At 41.0% G+C, this 18,833-nt stretch overlaps 1 protein-coding gene across 1 annotated transcript in view; it reads left to right on the top strand.

Moving 5' to 3' along the window:
- The window catches only part of ARMH3 (armadillo like helical domain containing 3), a 119,643-nt gene that overhangs the window by 3,961 nt on the left and 96,849 nt on the right, over positions 1-18,833 (top strand). The window contains exons 2-14 of the mRNA XM_082764493.1: positions 2,687-2,798; positions 3,276-3,332; positions 3,469-3,615; positions 4,521-4,628; positions 5,759-5,851; positions 6,708-6,782; positions 7,472-7,558; positions 11,628-11,684; positions 12,752-12,795; positions 14,442-14,502; positions 15,109-15,155; positions 15,834-15,909; positions 18,572-18,665. Of these exons, the coding sequence (XP_082620619.1) occupies positions 2,697-2,798; positions 3,276-3,332; positions 3,469-3,615; positions 4,521-4,628; positions 5,759-5,851; positions 6,708-6,782; positions 7,472-7,558; positions 11,628-11,684; positions 12,752-12,795; positions 14,442-14,502; positions 15,109-15,155; positions 15,834-15,909; positions 18,572-18,665 (1,048 nt within the window). The 5' untranslated portion in view covers positions 2,687-2,696. The remainder of the gene's footprint in view (positions 1-2,686; positions 2,799-3,275; positions 3,333-3,468; positions 3,616-4,520; positions 4,629-5,758; positions 5,852-6,707; positions 6,783-7,471; positions 7,559-11,627; positions 11,685-12,751; positions 12,796-14,441; positions 14,503-15,108; positions 15,156-15,833; positions 15,910-18,571; positions 18,666-18,833) is intronic.

Here is an 18,833-nt window from a genome sequence, read left to right as displayed (position 1 = left end):
TATTTAATCCTTGCCTCCAGCAGTCATCTCTGTATGCTCTGTGCAGCTCTGGTTGAGAGAATATGAATCCCAAGTCCCATTTTGACCCAGACTAGAATTTTCACGTGATCGTGTGGGCCCTCTGGTGCTCTTTCAGCATCAGACATTTGTGTCTTCTGGGATTTAGACTTCTCCATCTTTCTGGAAGTGTAGGAAATGTGCTAAAATACGGTTTGCAAAGTTCAGGGATCAGGCAGAGTGTATTGATCCCCTCCCGTAAGCATACACATTTGGGATGTGAACGCTGACCTAGAAGCACTCTGAGTTAGTTTATTAGTTTTGACATTGGGATTCATTAGCTGTAATTCAATTAGAAGCATGCTGATGGATGTGTTTGTATGCTGGGGATGGTGGCTGCTTGTGATTCAGAAACTTACGATTCTAGTTGAGAAATCGTTTTGTGCAATCTCGGGTAAGATTTGTCTTGCTAAGCTAAAAGTGACATTGCTCTTGATTTGGTTTTTAATAGATTTCTCTCTGTTTCCAATTATGTTTCTAATTAATGTCTCATTTCCCATGACAGTTTAAAAATAATGCAAAGTCTGTAAAAGAGAAGCTATCAGGATGACTGAATAATGTTTTCTTCTATGTTTTCTTCTTCGTTTTGTTAGACTTGTTAGACCTTTTCTCCATCTTAATTGGATAAAAATTCTGTATTTACATAGATTATGGTGCAGAAGGTCCTAAGCATTCTTCTGGCCATGTTTTTGGGGCTGGTTTCACTCTTAGCCTAGTGTGCACACAAACTGGCCCTTAACTACCTGGCTGTTCACATTCCCATCCTAGGTGGAAGAGAGAACACCTCTCCCCTGTTTTATGTCAATCTCAGCTCTTGAGGTGTGAGATCTGCTCTCTGTCCACTGCTTTGCCAGGCAGGCAAACCTCCTGCCCTTCACAGCTGGGGCAGGGCTTTTTTTTATTGCAGCAGCAGCAGAGTTTTTTTCCAGCCTTAAAGGTGTTTTCGTGCCACTTGGGACTGAAGTTCATGGCTCAAGGGATGGATGTCTGAATAACCTGTTGCAGGCTTTGGGAGCCCGAGAGTCCTGGTTGGGAATGTAGTTTAGTCTTAGGACAATCAAAAGCTGCCTGCAGAGGAAAGAGTGCAGAAGAGAACTGGAACTGGCATTCAGTGCTCTCTGGAACCTGCTTTTTTACAAAAAGGTGGGTCTGAGCATGCCGTTGTCACTGAAGGTGTTCAGGCAGTCTGGGGTGGAGGCGAAATCCAAAGCTGTCTCCATGGCTGCCAACTCAGAAAGCTCAGGGGTCTCAGAGGCAGGCTGCAACGTACTTACCTTTCTATGCATAATTTAGCATGGCTGAGTGCAGCTGCCACGAGAGCCTGCCTCTGTTTTTCTGGAGCATGACATCAGTCAAGCCTCTGCCTGAGGTGTGCTGCTGCCATGTGTGTAATTACCTTCGGAAGTCTGGGAGAAAGGTTTGGAGCTTGGGGATACGCCAGGGCACAGCGTTCACTTTCTGCTAAGTACCTCTGATGTGCTGCAGTGATAAAGGAGGATAGAACACTGCTAAATCTCTGGTGCTTGCCAGAAAATTCCGAGATTGCAGATAAATGCATATTTGCAAGGTCAGAGTGGGGATGTGCTTTGCAGCATGAGACGTTGAGAGTACGTGGCAAGTCACACGTCCTGACTGTCAGCCCCTGACATGGCTTGACTGGTGCAGATTGTTCAGGACTACAGCTAAGGCTGCTTTTCCAGGAGCTGATTTTGTAGCAATTATATATATATAATTTAATATATATAATATATTTAATATATATATATTAAATAAGACAATCAGTAAGCATGAGGCATCAATTAATTATAGTAAACCTTGATTGTGTTTCTAGAAAACCCTTTGTTGTCAAAGGAACCAGGAAGTTCTTCTGGTTTAAAAAAATAAAATAAAATCCTGCAAAGCTTTTTCCCCTGTGTTCCTCCATCTTCTTCCAGAACCCGAACCACACGTGGTGCTTTTGAGGCTGGGGTTCTTGGGGTTCTTTTCTGCTTTGATTTGCAGAGCAGCTGACACAGCTGGGGAATGCCAAAGTGCAGAGGTAGGGATGAGCAAGGGTGGCAGGAGTGCTTCAGGGAGGCTTTGCTGCCAAATGCTTCCTTGTGTTGGTTGTGGCATTGGAGTGCACGAGCAGAACTGGAAGTACTTTGGCAGGTAGCACATTAAACAGATAAAAGAGAAGACTTTTTTTCAAACCATTTCTGGAGCTTTTTGTCGCAAGATGTCCTTGAGGCTTGACTAACTTTAGGGAAGACTGGATATCCGTTTGATAGCAACCATCACAGTGTGTGCAGTGATATTTTTTTTTAAATATACCTTTTAGATGTAAAGTAGTTCTGATCATGAATCAGTTTCTGGCAGAGAAGAATTAAGGAAACTGATCCGTAAGCTGCTTATTCTGTGTCTGCCTGTGGGTGAACTCTTGCATATTTGTTTGAAATAGGTTAGAGGATTTGGAGAGGACCTTTGGTCTGATTTCTTATCTAGTATAGTTATTAAAGCCCCTATTTGCAGCTTCTGAGAGTCTTAGTACCTCCGCGTAGTGAAGTCTTCTGTGGCTGTGGCAGTCCAGATATGCCTTGAAGGAAAGTTCAAGGTTCCCTAGTCATTTTTTGTTGATTCTTTCCTTCAGGGTATGCAACATGGCCCAAACAGAGAAGAAAGGCGGACTGCTCCGAAAATCTTCAGCCTCCAAGAAGCCATTGAAGGAGAAAGTCGTGTTGATGTACGATGAGGTTTTCACGGTAAGGACTTGGGCACCTCTTCTTTCTCAGGTTTGTGATGTTTTCTTGGTGTAGTTTGTGCTGAGGACTCTGCATGGTCGACTTTTTTTCCCAAGGTAAGGGTTGCACAGCATAGCCATGCACACTTCAGGCTCTCCTACTAGCATGCAGAGCTCTCTGCCTTAATGTCACCTTATCCTGATGTCTGCCAGGACCATTTGTGATCTACAAGATGTCATGGCTTTTCAAATAATTCTCCAAAATTAATCCAGAAAGTATACAGAGGCATCTCAATTGAGAACTGCTTCTGTTTGGTGTTCTGGTTCTGGGGATCTTTGTAGACAGTACTCTGTACTATGAGACCAGTTGGTCATCCAGTGGGATGATCCCAACTGACCTACTTGTGATAGTGATAGTGTGATAGTGTTTTCGATTAAATTCTGATTAAATAATGAATAATTTCTTGTTTGTTCTCATGGCTGTTTCTTTCTCTTTCAGACAGAGGACCCGAGTAAGAACAACCCTAGGTTTTGGGAGGAGCTGTTTCTCATGAAGGTAACAGGAGCTGACCGTCCTCTGCTTTGGTGCTGCTGTTCTGCCTAGGAGGTGGCAGACTGTCAGCGCGAGGACTTGCTTTTCTGAGGTGTCAGCAGTTGGGTAACATGCACAAATATTCTTCTTAACCTGACAGGTCAACCTGGAATATCTGGAAGGCAAGCTGGAGGCTCTGGATGGGGAAGAGCTGATGAAGATAAAAGATAACATCAACTGCTTGTTTCAGCACTGCATCCAGGCACTGGGTGAGGAGCACCCGATCAGAGTGGTCAATGCACTACAGGTACCACAGCTGAGAGACAGGGAGTGCTCTCACCTGCTTCTGAGGAGACAAAATGCTTGCTGCTGGTATCAAGCATCTTGTTCTTGTTTCTTTAGTTGTGAGAAGTGATGTCTACAGAGCAGTTTCAACTTCTGGTTGGTGGAGGTTACAGACATTTATCCTTAGTGCTTGAGAAATAGTAGCTTGAAAATTCAGGTGGGTCTGGTGTTGCAGGATGAAGTGGATCCTGCAATGGAGGGACGGGAGGGGCTTGTTCATGCTACAGGCTCAGTTTGAGGGCTCAAGAATACTGTGTGTAGATTTGTCAGTCTTCTCCTTTCTCCTGTTCACCTCCATTTTGGACTCCTTTTTGAATTTCCTCATGAGTCAAAAATGAAATAAAGTAGTGGGGAAGCTGGTGTCAAATTTATACAGGGGACGGTCCCTGCTGGACAGATCCTTGTTGGAAGCTGTGAAGAATCATCACACAAAACTTGAAGCTGCTTTCCTGCAGGTTGTGCCTTACCAGCACTTGTCTTGTATGGGAGACGGCTTCCATAGTTTTGACACTTGACGTTATTAGTTTCCAGCTTGATTCTTAATTGTTTGAATGCATTTGACCCAGCTTCTCTCAGCTGCAGGAATACGGGATATAAATTTCAGGTTTGGGAAGTCACCTGTAGGAGGCATGGACAGGAAAAATGTGGACAAATACATTCTTGTCTTTTGAGAGGTCAACATCCAGGTTATACTCCTTAGAAACAGCAGAGATAGTGGAGATCAGTCAAATGATACGGCTTCTGTGCTGGTGGTATTCATATAAATATCTGTGTTTTGCTAGTGTTCTGGGAGGGTTTTAGGGCAGGTTTTGCTGTGGATTTGTAGGCATTGCCTTACATTTTATCCTCTGAATTTTCCCTTTGCAGACTTTGTGTGCATTGATTCGGGGTGTCCATCAGAAGAACAAATCCACTTCAGGGTTTGACATCATCAACATGCTTGTGGGTTTTGATAAGGCAGAGCTTTGTATGAAGGTGAGGCCTTGTCAATGTACAGAACAGCTTGCACAGCAGCCCTGTTGCAGGGACAGTGTTTTGTAGACAGGTGTGTCTATCAAGATACACCTTTTTGGGTAAATATTTCAGCCACTGATTAAACATAGCTGTCCTGAAGTTCTTGACTTGTTAGTGGCCCAAAGACGTGTGAAATCCTGATGTTTTTCATTAATAGAGCTCTTACCTTCTTTTCCTTTAATTCCCTGGTGTGCATTCATTCTGGTTAAGAAATCTTTAGGCCAGGAAAGGCTGTCACAGGCCATTACCACCTCATATTGAACCTCATAGCTTGCACTTAACTTTTAGCTAATAGTAACATCCTTTGTGCTCACATTTCCATCAGCACATATACCATTATAAACTTATTTGATGTTCTTCATTGTAAAGCTGCTGAGTTTTGAGAAATGACAAAGGAATTGGTGATAAAGCTGAATACTTGTTCTATCTTTCCTCTCTCTGCAGAAAGTAATAGTTTTTAATCTCTCTATGAAAAGTAGTAGTGCTTGGGGAAAGTATTAAGTAGTTATTTGCATATTAGAACTACTTTTTTTTTCCCTTTGAGAATTAGTGTATTACCTGTAATTTAGTATTTGGAAAGCAATTAATTGTGAATACCTATCAGCTATATAGTATCTATTTTGAATAATAATTTATGTATGTACTATTAAATTGGAGGTGTGCTTTTCACCAAATTCTCTCAGAGCTTATAAGGAGAATAGGGGAACATCGAAGATAAAAAGGCCAGAAAAAAAGCAATCAATGATATTACTGGCTTGTAAACAAAAACTAAAATTGTATTTGTAGAGATCAGGTTTACTTCACAAATAAAATCTGTTATTACATGTATATAAAAACCTCTCATGCATCTAGAGAAAGCTCTTGGATCATGATGGTATGCCTGTAGTCATTAAAATGTAGTTAACACAAAGCAGTATTGAGAACCGATGGTGTGAATACAATCTGTGGTATATAGCTGTAGTAATGGCTCAATTACTGATTCTGGAATAACATGGCTTTGTGTTGGCGCTTTTGAATCTCTGTCCTTTTATAGGAAATATTTCAAATAACCTAAAAATAATACTTAAAATTATGTTATTGTTCTTCTTTAGAATCTGATGGAGAGCTTAGACTCGCTCCTTTGTGCAGAAGGTTCTGAAAGCCTCAAAAGCTTGTGTCTGAAGCTGCTTCTCTGCTTGGTGACGGTAAATAAATACCAGCTGTATAATAACTTAAAATCTCATATGTGTCACATTTTGAGGGATGGAACTAGCTCAAAACTTGAGCAGAATGCTACTGTGTGAAGCTTAGGAGGGGGGAAGAAAGGACAGCCCAGAATAAGCTTCAAAGTTCAACCATAACACCAATACAGACTGGCAGACTTTCTACCTCATGAGATAGGTGCCAACTGGGGCAAAAGGGGAGAGACATGGTAGAAAGTGTCGATTGGATTCATGTTAATTTTTTTTTAGGGAAGAAGATAATTAGAAGTCTCAGATAAACTGAAAGGGAGCAGACTAGAGGGGCTGAGGAGAGACGGGAAATGTGGAGTAGATGAGTAGCGAGGATGAGAAGAATGAGTTGGATAAAAGGGTTGTTCAGTATCTCTTGGAGATGGTCAACCACAAACTATCTTGGTTGTGATAAGAGATGGTTGGATGTGTGTGGACGTCTCTGCTGCTGTGTGTGATGGAAAACTGCTTACTCAAGCATATGAACCCTGCTTTTTCATCCTCTGCCTCCTGTGTAGCAGGCTGCTTCAGCTGCTGGTAGTGTTGTCATGCAGCTGTGTAAAATGTCAATCTGCAGAAGAAATGGAGAGCTTCTTAGTACATGGCTCATGCTTTTGCCAGAGAGGGTGGAAGTAGAAAACAGGACAGATTTCCCTTACTTCACGTCTAGCTCTAGTGCTAGTCCCACCCTTGACTTGCTGACTAAGTGAGAGATTATGAATAAATGGTCCATCTGGTAGTATAATTCTTGTGTTCGCAGTGTGTGCCAGAGGCAGCTAGAGCATCATGGGAGGCTTTGGGTGAGATTTTAACTTGTGTTTGTACTTAGGTGACAGATAACATTAGCCAGAACACCATCCTGGAGTATGTGATGATTAACAGCATATTCGAAGCTATTTTACAGGTAAGGATTTTTTCCTTCAGCTGCAGGGGTTCTTTTTACATAGTGAGAGCTTTCAGTCTTACGTTTGCTTTTCAGCCTTTTCAGTGCAGCATAGCTAACTGGCAGTGTATGGTGCTTCCATTCATAGCTCAGTCACAGTTTCTGTTTTTTTTTTTTTAATGCTGTCTCCTCCTTACTCCAGTCTGCTGTTTTTAGTCACTACTGAGTATTTAAGGTATTTTCACTTGAGACATTTGTCCTTAGATAGAAGCTGAATGGATTTGTAGGCCAGTTTCATAGAAGATTCCTTTATCAGAGGAATTTCTTTCAAAAGGCAGTCTGGATATATTGTTTTGTTTTTTTTTTTGTTGTTGTTTTTTCTGCTCTTTGATGAATTATACTTTTTTTTTTTTTTTTTTTTTTTAATTGGAACTGGGTTTGGGGAAACAGAAAATATTGGCGATGCTGTCCAGTGGTGTTGAGAAATATGTTTGCCCATTATGCCCAGAAAGCCTGTGTACATCCTCTGTATGATAAGTTCCTCTGTTTCTTGGAAGCACTGACACTCCCTAAGTTGTGGATATCCCCTTTCAGTCAGGGTATAGTTTGCTTTTGTACATACATTTCACTACCATGTGAGGTCTCGGAAGTCACCTCAAGCTTCCTGAAACAAGCCTGAACCTAATAATGTGATTCTTTCTTTATTTCAGATCCTGTCCAGCCCACTTAGTCGGAGGGAACATGGCTATGATGCTGTTGTCCTTCTTGCCTTGCTGGTCAACTACAGAAAGTATGAGGTAAGCATTCTACTGGGTAGCAGAAACATCTCTCTGTTACTTAATACTGTCCTTGAGCTTATTAAAAAAGCTTACAGTACAGTTTTTAGCAGTACACACAGCAACATTTATCAGGGCATCAGCACAGAGCTACAGTATCTTTGTAAGGCAGTCATAGCCTTTAAAGTCAGTTTGGTGGTTGTCTGGTTGTCAGTGTATTGTGGCAGACTTTCATGCCTCAAATCCTTTGGAGTTCTGTTAACTGTGCTGCTGTTGATAGATTTTTTATTTATTTTTTGTTCTGAACTTCATTGGTGCTAAATTGTGGTCCCAACTGCTTAAGCAGATCTAATTAGTCTGGAAATTCATTATTTGTTTGTGATTTTGTTTCTATCCGTAATGTGAATACCGGTGTGTTTTACATGAGAATGTTCTTTCATATTTTTGGGATGTGAATTTTCTATTCTCCCTTTAAATTTCCTGTGGAATATCATCTGTACTTCTGTCGCCAGTGTAGCTATGATCTTGGTTTGCTCAGTAACTTCTATTCTAGGAGTAAAATGATTTATGTGTCCTTACATGGTACTTTTAAAAAGATGTCATTGATCTGAAACCTAATCATTCTCAAAAGTTGTTAGAAGTATACACTTATTTTTTCAGCTATATTTCATGGTTTTATGATCCTATTCCTCATTTCTTTAAAAATACTTTTATGGTGATGCTATGTGAGAGAACCATAAAAGGTTAACTAAATATTTGACTACATTGGGAAATTGTGAAACTAACTAATCAAAAGGCTGACAAACAGAGGAAACACTGCAATGAAGAGTGTTTACTGTGTCCTTTTCTCAACACCTTAAGGGGTGGCTGCTAGACATTAAAGCATAAAATCAGGCAGTGGGTTTTAAATAGATTCATCAATAACATTTAGGAGAAAACTTCTTTGCCTCACGTTCAGCCTAGTAGAATTGCTCGTTGCATCTCTTGCTAGGCAGAACTGAAAGAAATTAGTCAAAATGCTTTTTTTTTTTTTTTTTTTCTCCTCCTTCTTTGTGTATTTATTTGGCTGCATATAGTATATCCAATGGCTCTTCACATTCAATTACACACACTTTTGTGCCTTGATATAGTTAGCCGCAGGTGCTGAAGAGACTTAAAAACACTGAAGAGTTGGATTATTATTATTTTTTTTTTAGTTCTCTCAGAAGTCAAATTATTTTCCACGAATCTCTTTAACAAAAAGAGTCATTATTCAAGCTCTAATTCCCTGCAAGATGGCCTGTCTGCAGAGAAGATGGCCTCATCAGGGCTGGCAGCAAAGCTGCTGAATCATCCCTAATGAGCGTTCAGGGGAAAAGTCTTGTGAGGGATAATCAAGTGGACTCTGGTCTTCATTTGTTACAGATGTGAAGTTAAGCATCTAACTAGGGATTATATATGTTTGTTTGTTTTTTTCTGCTTTCTTTTTCTTACCAAAGATTTGTTTTCCATAGGTTTGTTTCCAGAGCTTTGTTCCACTTAGGGTCATGGGGAAGGTCTCACTCCCTCTATCAGATCTGTGTGCTTCTACATACACCTCTCAACTTCACATAATATGTCTCACCTGGGGATTACATTTCTGATCTGGTGTTAATTGGCTTGTTTTTTAGAAATTACTTGGTAATGATCTCTTCCCAGCTTCCACTTTCATTTCTTTGAGGTTGCTGATACATAACAATGTTCATAGAGGACAACTTGAGTATTCCCAGTTGAATATTCCCAGTTGAAGTTGAACTTCTGAAAAGAAGACCTTAATGCTATAGCGTGTGTTCTTCAAAGAGCTGAGAATCACCTTTTTGCTCTTTCTGGAGGGAGTTGGTGGCAGAAGTTATTTCTAAGTTTGTGTCGCCACTTAATTGATGCGCTCTTGAGTTTTCAAAGTGCTTACTAGCCACGCTTCAAGGCTATTGCATGTTTGTGCATATCGTGGAGTGGCAGGTGTAATTTAGACTTCCAAAAATTTTGCTGTAATTCCCAGGGAGATGAAAACTAAGGAGACCGAGATAACAGGATTGGAAGAGGGAAGCAGGCAAGGAATATGGGGAGGCCCGAGTGGTGCCTGTACAACTTGTAGGCTACTGAAGTTCATCACAGATGTGCAGACTAATGCTCACAGGAAGCAACTGTTCACAACTGTTGGCTCTGAAGGAGTAGCAGGAGCAAGTTGTGCTCCCTCTGGGCAGCCCAGGAAATATTCTCATTATGCTGGTACAGACTTGCAATGGAAAGGCACTAAAAACTGCCTTGACCTGTACAGAGCAATGCTGTGTGTAGATTGCATCTGTTAGTCATCTGCTTGCTGCTGAAGGAGTTAGGGAAGCCCAGAGGAGGCATGGAGTGTATCAAAGGAATGGAAATTTTCAGACAGAAAACATGAAGGAGCCTTCTGCAGTTTTGGGAGTTCCAGCTGAAAAGGAAGAAGGCAGAAATCCACAGCAAGCAAGGCTGACTTCTTGACTCTATTTGCCAATCACTTTTATGTTCTTGCTGCCGAGAGGCAGGAGACATGTAGCATACATCTTGGAGAGTTAAGGGCAACGGGAGCCTGAAGAGTTGTTCATAAGCTGGAGATGACAAGGAACCTGTTCCCTGTCCTTTCTGTGATGGGATGGAACGTATGTTTAGGTCTCAGGGCAGCCTCTTGATATGGACCAGCTTGCTTAGCTGGGAATTTGGATAACTCTGTTGCCCCTAATTCAGCATAGCCCCGCTGCCCATTGCATGCAAAAACCTCATAACTTTTATTGGTCACAAATCACAGGTTGAGCAGCCTCCTGTGGGTGAGCTGTGGTATGGAGACATGGCCTGAGTTTCTCATCGCGGTATAATGAGAGCAAGAGAATGACTGAAATTAAACAAACTAAGCTTTAACTTCATTCTTTCAAAAAATTGTAGTTAAATATAGATACATTTAAAGCTTGCTTCTTTGTTGACAGACTAAATTTCTGAAGGGGAGAACGGTTGCACAGAAAGGAGCATGTATGTTTCTCAATAGGAACCTCCCTTCCAGCCTCAGGGAAATCTCTTTGCATGCTTCACGCACGGATGGGCTCTGTGTCATTTTCTGTGACAGCAGATAGTGCTGCTGGAGGCAGGCTGACCGACTAGTTGAGCTTTGGTATGTTCTGATCAGTTTTTTCCTTGGACCAAAGAGAAAATCGATTCTCCCAAACAACACAACAATAGCAAGAGTGTTTTCTGATCAGCCTGATTTTTAACCTGCTGTTAAACCTTGGGCAAAACAGGTAACTGCATAACTTGCTAGGCATTATCTGATAGTTTTGTTTTTTTTTTTTTTGCTTTATTCTTCCCATCCACTTTGGGCTTACTGCACAGATGGAACTTTTTCTTCTCTGTCCAAACCAACCTTGTTTTGCACTGACACTTGTAAACAAATTAAAAACAAATATACATTGCTAATCTAAAATGCTTCCTAAATTGTTAGGACTTATCTTTATAGATGGTGCCTGTGTGCTTTGTTCAGGTTAGTTCAAAGAATTTGTATTCACGAGAGACTTCTGGCTCTCAGTGGTGGTAACTGTTAAGAGTTGAGCTCTAACCCTGCAGCAGATGAGCCTGTAATATTGTCATGCCTTCCTGAGCCCTCCTTCCTTTAAGCAATCTTTGTGAGGTGTTGCAGAAGAGAGATCTCAGAACACTTATGTCGAGTCCCAGCTTCACTGCTTGTGCTTGCTGCATAACAGTGTGTGTGTCACTGATAACATGCTGTCAGGACAGCTGTTCCACTTCCAAGACTGACAGTCCAGCTAGCAAAGGAACAGGAACTCCATCGCTTCCCCATCTCCATCTGAATAAAATCAGCAATTTGCCTGGCTGAGCAAGTGAAGAGTTGTCCTGAGCATAACAGCCTTCATGTGATGTGACTACTGTCGCTTTGTGTGCATTCTGCTTTGTGGGACAGGAGAGAAAATCTTTCCAGGTGGCTGGGTAAACTTTGGACGATAAATATTTTGTTTGTTTGTTTATTTTCCTCATAAAGACTAAACTTAAAACCATTTTTCTTTTTTCTTTCTCCCCTGCTGCTGAGCAGTCAGTGAATCCTTACATTGTGAAGCTCTCTATCGTAGATGATGAGGCCACGCTCAACGTGAGTATTTGACTTGATTACCCAGCGCTGCTGGGAACGCTCTTCCACACATGGTGTTAAGAAATGCAGTCGTGGTGTCTGGTGCAAAGAGGGTCTGGGAGCAGTACTGCTATAAAGAACACAAGTTTGGTGGGTTTCTGCCCTAACTGCACTCTTGTGATAGATTTAGTAGCTCCTGATTTGGACAGTTTGATCTTCAGTTAAACAGTGGAGATTGTTAAAAGGCTAGGTAGCAAGGAACGTGCTAAGGTTGGTCTATTAGGCTTTTGTCAGCTATCTGTGTTACTTGCTGTCACTTGCCAAAGCGGCACGAGATACCTCATGCCAAAGGACATCTCTCCACTGCTGCGTTATCTGATTTTTTTTTTTTAACAAGTCCACACATCAATTACTGCAGCTCACTAGAAGCTTGTACCCAAATCAAGAGTCCTGCAACGTACTTTACGTTGTAGCTACTTTGTATGTTTTTGTGTTCAAACCTAGATAAAAAGTGTCAGTGCACTATGAGCTCTGGGAGGTGTGGGCTTGAAAGCTTTCCTTTAGATTTGAAGTAAAAGCAAACTGCATGCTAACTAAAGGGTAAGAACAGCTATTTTGAATTAAATTAAATTAGCTTGACAGAGAAGGATGACCAGTAGCTGTGCAATAGAGGAGGCTGTTTGTGAGAAGTGACAATGTCATTAGTGTTTATGGGCTTTGTTTCGAACCTTTGGATACACTTCCTCTGACACAAGCTTCCTTCTGAAGTTCTTGCAGCTTTATTGAGTCTTCTTGACTGAGTAAGCTATATCCGGAGGCCCAAAGAGAGTAAACTTTCTTCTCTGAATTTACCTAACTAGATACTCAACTTTAAATTTTGGTGTCTTGTTTTTTAGATTTTATTTATGTATTTAGTTAGTTATCTCAGTGTGTCTTATTAACTCAAACTGCTGCAGGGGAAATTCTTTGTAGCATGCTAGGGAATACTGGGGGGGTGCAGCACTGCTGTCTGTGTTCGGTGTTTGTTTTCCTGCATCGAGACTTGTAATATAAACTTTTTTTTTTTTTTTTTTAAACACTTTTTGCAGGGAATGGGACTTGTAATTGCCCAGGCTTTATCAGAGTATAACAGGTAAAACCTACATGTCTCTTGTTTTTAAGTGCATGGTAGTTGCAGTCCATTTCCACAAACTTTTTTTAAGTTAAAGTAGTTATCACTTAACAGCTCTGATGCATCTGGAAAGGCAGGGAATAGCCATGCTTTGAAGTATTTCTGTTCAGTTGATGTTGTCACTGCAAGTGTAAAAGCATATGTACCAGGTGTTTTTATTGTCACAGCGTTACCTCTGTATTGTGTGAAATGTTATGGTCCCAGGTTAGAAGATAAATGATTTGCTGAGTACTTATCCAATTTAACTGAAACCTGGTCTACAAACAAATGTGTCTGGAGCAATACAAATGCCAGATCATAGGTGATCAGGGAATCTACTGTCTTGCAAAGGATGGACAGCAATAACGTTTCTAAAGAGCCAGCAAGCCAACAGTAGAGATAGAATGTTCCCAACCTCTGTTCAATAAATAACAATACAAAATATGTAAGTTTTCCTAAGAAGAAAGTTCTTCAGAAAAAAATGGTAACCCAAGAAGGTTTTTTGGGGGTGGGAGGATGACAAAAGGATTCTCAAAGTATTCAGAAAAATGTTTTAATTCCTTCTGAAGGTCTGTTGTTAGAGATACACTTGCAAGATAATGCAAGTCAGCAAACCGTGTAAATGCATTTAACATATTAGAGTAAAACAGGAGGAAAAAAAAAACAAGCAAACAAACATACAAAAAAAAAAGTCACCCACCTTGTTCATTCTGACAAAAGTTGTCTTAGACTATAGCCTGTTCTGTTTATCTCTATCTTTTCCCCTTCCCCAAAAATTTAGAATTGTTTTCTCTGCATCTTGCATTATATGTAATTAGATTGCTGTACAAAAGACAGCACATGGCCATATCATCTCTGCTAGCTCATTTCAATGTAAAATGAAACAAATCAGCTTAAATCTGAGTTAACCAATCTATTTGTTGACTTGCTCCTATTCTAGTCCCCAGTCAAGGGCCTCAAGTCATGGCCCATGGCTGCTGGACCAGCTCTACGTACACGATAGGTCCGATGCTTGCTTATGTTGTCATGTTTACTGAGACTGCTCCAGAACATCCTTGTGCTTTCTAGTTTGCTGTGAAGGAAGCCAGGCAGGAATGGACAGCTGTCAGCAGAGCAGTTCATTAGGTCAGATTAACGTGCCCTCTCTGGGGAGAGGAACATGCGATCAGGCAGGACTGGGCCATGAACCAGCCTAATGGTCTTCATGGTTTCTGCTGGCTGTAGGGTGATGAGCTGTGGTTTAGTCTGTAGCTGATGATGATTGAAACGAAACTGGACTGTAGTTACTGGCTGTGTTGATATGGTTCGTAGTATACTGTGTCGCCAGTGCAGGACAAAATTTCCAAAGTCACTTATCCCTTCTCCTTAGTGTTAGCCTGGACTGAATGTATTCTGTATAACAACACAGATGTCGTTCAGTTGCACCTTTCAGCACTGCCACTTTAAGCAACTGATGAATATTTTAACACCCTTGTATCCCTTTTTGTGGGTTCTTGAAAAGGAATTGTGAATGTTGGAACTTTGTCCAGCCTGTATCCAAATCAGATAAAGCTGTCTCAGGATTTAGAGAAGATAACCCTACCTCCATTTCTAATCTATAAGTTCCTTTCTTATTCCTTTTTGTTCAGGCAATACAAAGATAAGGAAGAGGAGCATCAGAGTGGTTTCTTCTCAGCCCTAACTAATATGGTAAGCAAGGAAGCAGTGCTTTTCTATTCTTAAAAGAGGAGCCTTAAAAGAAGGTCAGGAGGAGGGTGAAAGTTTCCAAAAACTGAGTTAGAATTTGGTTCTGGAGGAGGGGATGCATTGATCTGATCCAAACCAAACACAACTAAAATAGCTTTATTCTGAGGACCATATTATTGTGTGGCTGGGAAAGCACTTTCAAAAATAAGGATAGTTCAGTGTTAATTGCTGTCAGGAGTGACATGGGTAAAACTGCCACTGCTTTGGGACAAGCAGATGGGAAATGATCTCTACTGTCCTTTCACAGAATCACAGGTTAATCCAGGTTGGGATTTAAGATAGAGTTTTTATTTCCTTCTGGCATTTGACAGAATAAGCATTGGTTGGTTACAACAGAACAAAATAAAATGTGTTTGTAGATGGTCATCCTGTTCTGTCCTTTGTGGAATTTTCCCATTTGTATTTTACTGGTATTAGAAAGAAAATTGCATTTGTGCCTTGGATGAGAGCACCTCTCCAAGGCACTTGTGATTTAGTTAAATCCAGGTCTTCTCTCTTGTCTAATAACTTTCAAAAAGTCCTCCTTTGTAATACTCTTTCTTTCCATAGGTGGGCAGCATGTTCATAGCAGATGCTGATGAGAAGATATCAGTCCAGTAAGTGAACAGATGTTAGTTGCACAATGAGTGGCAATTCACCACTCCAGTCAATGTGATTTTCTCCATCATGGAGCTGTTTTAATGTAGCAAATGAAAGAGGTGTCAGTTCTCTTGTAACTGAAATGGTACCGCTCCTGTAATCAATGGGTTTCTTGGTTACTTAAGTGAGAGAGGTGTGGCAGGAGGAGCCACAGCTGAAGTGCTTGTACTGAAGTGTATAAACAAACAAAACAAACCTGTGATTTGTATGAGGTGTTTTTAATGTATGAAAGTCATGTTGGAAGTGGCAGATGGGAAGTAATGGTTCATGTACTCTTGTCTCCAAGAATGTGTTCCCTAAATCAAGGGGCAAGTGATAAATGCAAGGGTTTGTGGTAGCTGCCTAAAACTCTGCCTAAAAAGAAAGGGCTTTAAAGAGAAAACATTGCTTGAGACTGAGTAATAAGGGAGAGATTCAGCATGAGGGAAACAAAGATTATAGCTGAGATCTAAAAAGAGGAGTTTTTATGGACTGCTCAGTATTATTAATAAAGAAAAAAAAGAGACAGATTTTTACATGGTTGAAAAAAAAATGTTATTTCAGATGGGCTGTGCTCCTGAACAGCTTTGATCTCAGGATTTTCATTTGGTGTTAGCCCTTAATTAACTCTGCTTTTGTCTGTATCCCTTCCACAGAACGAATGAAGCAATACTGCTGGCCCTCTATGAAGCCGTTCACTTAAACCGGAATTTCATCACAGTTCTAGCACAAGTGAGTTTCAGCATGATGTTTGCCCTTTCCTTCATGGTAGATGTCTTTTGAAATTAAAAGAGCCAGGAATCACATTGGTGGAAAGATGAGTTTTCTTTTTGTTTTCTCCTAGGTACTTGTCATAGGTGTAGATGGGCACGAAAGATCAAAAGCAGCCCAAGGTTTATTTTACTTTCAGGCAATGCTTCCTGCCTTGCCAGAAAATAATTAATTTTTTGATGGCACAGCTCATGCTAGGATGAGCCATTTTTCCCACTGAATGGGAAGAGCTGCATGGAGTTCCTTCTGTGTCCTATTGATACTGCCTTCAGGCAAGATGCAGTGTGATGACTGGTAGGGGTGAGATTGCTGCAGCTATTAGAGCAGTTCATGCCAATGATACATTAGATCATTTTATGGGCTCCAAGCTGGATGAATTGTTCTGTCTGGATATGGACATCCTGCATGCTGTTTAGGTATCCTTCGCTTAGGGACCAATCTATGTGTGAGGACTGTTGTTTTAAATATTATTTTGTGTTCAATCTTTGCTTGGAGAGCTTGATCCCTTTTGCTTGGGAGACTACTTCAGAACAGAGCATTCCTCCTTGCTCTGTTTATGGTGAAGAAGCAGAGCTATGGCAGCCTTCTGAGAAGCAGTGGGCTGCTCTGTACCTTTGATCACAAACCTCTGGACACTTTTTTAAACAGTGTGCAAACTTGCAAAGGCTGTCACTGCTGGGGAAGAAATAACAAGTCTGTCTGACCTGATGATCGTGCTGTGGATGGCTGTAGGGATGGCTTGATGAATTTAGGAAGACCTTCCAGTTTAGGCTGTTCATTTTGTTTTTTTTTTCTCACAGATTACTAGCAGTACTTACAAAAATGATGACAGCAAAACAGTTAACGCCTTTCCCCAGTTACTTCAGCTCCTCAAAGAGTGCAGCTATACATCACAGGCTAGACATTTTGTGTGACAGAGGGAGTAGAGACCTTTGGGGAACCCCTGACAGTGGTGCTGATGGAGGAAGCCTGATAGGCAGATCTGCTGCCTCCAAAGAAAGCTTCTGTTCCGTGGGTGGTTAATTTGCTCGAGTTCCCTGGCTCTCTTTTCCCAGGTTGTTCATTCCTTATGCTTCTGAGAGTCTTCTGCCTTCAGTTCTGTGTAATTCCAGTTCAGGCCTTTGTATGGCCAAGGTATCCCTGAGGGAGAAGAGGTCTTTGGCAGGGAAAAAAATGATGTAGGAAAAGAGCAGCCAGAGTAAAAGCTCTTAAATTAATAATGAAAGGATAAGCTAGTTATCTGTGAAAGTGGTAGCTGAAGCAGTCACTGTTCGGTGAGCTTGATTGAAATTGAGGTCTAATGTTGTTCTTGAGTGAATTGTTTGTAATCCTTCATTTAAGAGAGGTCAAGGCAGGGCATGCTGTCCTTTGAAAAACTTCATAAAAGCTGATGAAAGCTCTTGTCCAAGTTTGTGTCCATTGCTGGACTGCAGACTGCTTGAATGACTACCTGCTTCTACAAGAGCACATAGGAAGAGCAGGGATACAGTTCTGATGCCTGAAGTGTGAACTCTTTGTGTATTTACTTCCTAGCTTGTTGCTCCTCAGTTTTTGCTGCTAGGTGGCACTGTTATCTCTCAACTGAGAGTTAATGTTTGGGGAAAAGGAAGGTAAACACCACGGCTAAATCGATGAAAGCAAACCTACTTTATGTAAAATTCTCAATGGAAAATTGCATTTTAATTTAGTGCATGTGATGATTTAAAATTGGCTTTGAATTGTAGTATGTGTCCGTGCTTCCAATAAAATACATGCATTTATAGTTGCTGATAAAATGAGATATTCAAAGACAATGCTGAGCCTATTCACTTGTGAAGAACCCTTAGGAACTGACATCAAATCAGCAGTTCTATATCCCTTTCTTTTTTTGAAACTGTGATGATATAGTAAGGCAGATGATGCGTTTATGTAAAACATGCTCTGTGAAATGGACACTCTGCTTGGCAGCCAGATTTAAAATAGCATGGCAGATTGCCTACTGTATCACCAGTTTGGATAGATCTGGGAGCTTACAAAGAGTAAAATCAAAGTGGTAATTAGGCAGGCAACTGTTAGCAAAGATGAAATGTGCAGAGAAACCGGCTGATGGAATCAGAGGGAATCGATAACGATAGTGTTACTTATGTTTTGCACTCTTTTCCACCGTTGCCTGGGCTTTACAGTGGTAGAGAGGTAATAAAGTGCTATCGTCTTTGAATACGAGCAGGTGGAGGGTGAGAGGGGTAGGAGGATTTGCTTTTAGAAAGAGAAATTAAAGGATTGTAGAGAAAGACTTCAAATGCACACCTTTGGGCTGTTTTGAGGGGGGATCAGAAACTATAAACAGTGTAGGCTTCTGCATGCATTTTGTGATTCTGGGGAAGGGCATGTTACTTGTCTGTTAGAGACAGCCACTGCTTTTTGTATGTTTTGCTGAGTAAAGAAGTTGATGTATGGATTAATTGTAGATGGCCAAGGCTGTGAAACATAGCTTTCATCTTTGGAGGAGAGGTTGAAGTTTCTTGTGATTTCATTGAAGTCACGTCTGACGTGTGAGCGCGGAACAGCACAAATAGTGGTCTGTATGACTGCTGCGCAGGGAAGCTATTAACCTCTGTGTGTTTGGGCATGTGTTTTCGATTAGAGCCATCCTGAAATGGGTCTTATGACAACACCAACCAGCCCAATTCCAACAACGCCTGTCACTCCACTTGGAACCACCCCACCTTCTTCAGATGGTAAGAAATGTAATGTTCCTCTGGGGAAAAACTATTAAAAAGTAAAATAACTAGCAAAGCACTTCCTTGTGATGGCAACTAATGAGGTCTGTCTGGAGCAGATGTAACCTGGTGTTCTCTTCCTGGGGAGCTGCTGTACTAAACATGAGCAAGAAATAGTATTTGGCT

This window comes from Aythya marila, assembly GCF_965140915.1.
Source record: "Aythya marila genome assembly, chromosome: 7".
In the NCBI taxonomy this organism is placed as follows: Eukaryota; Metazoa; Chordata; class Aves; order Anseriformes; family Anatidae; genus Aythya; species Aythya marila.
Note: the sequence above shows the minus strand (reverse complement) of the source record. Positions and strands in the feature narration are given on the sequence as shown.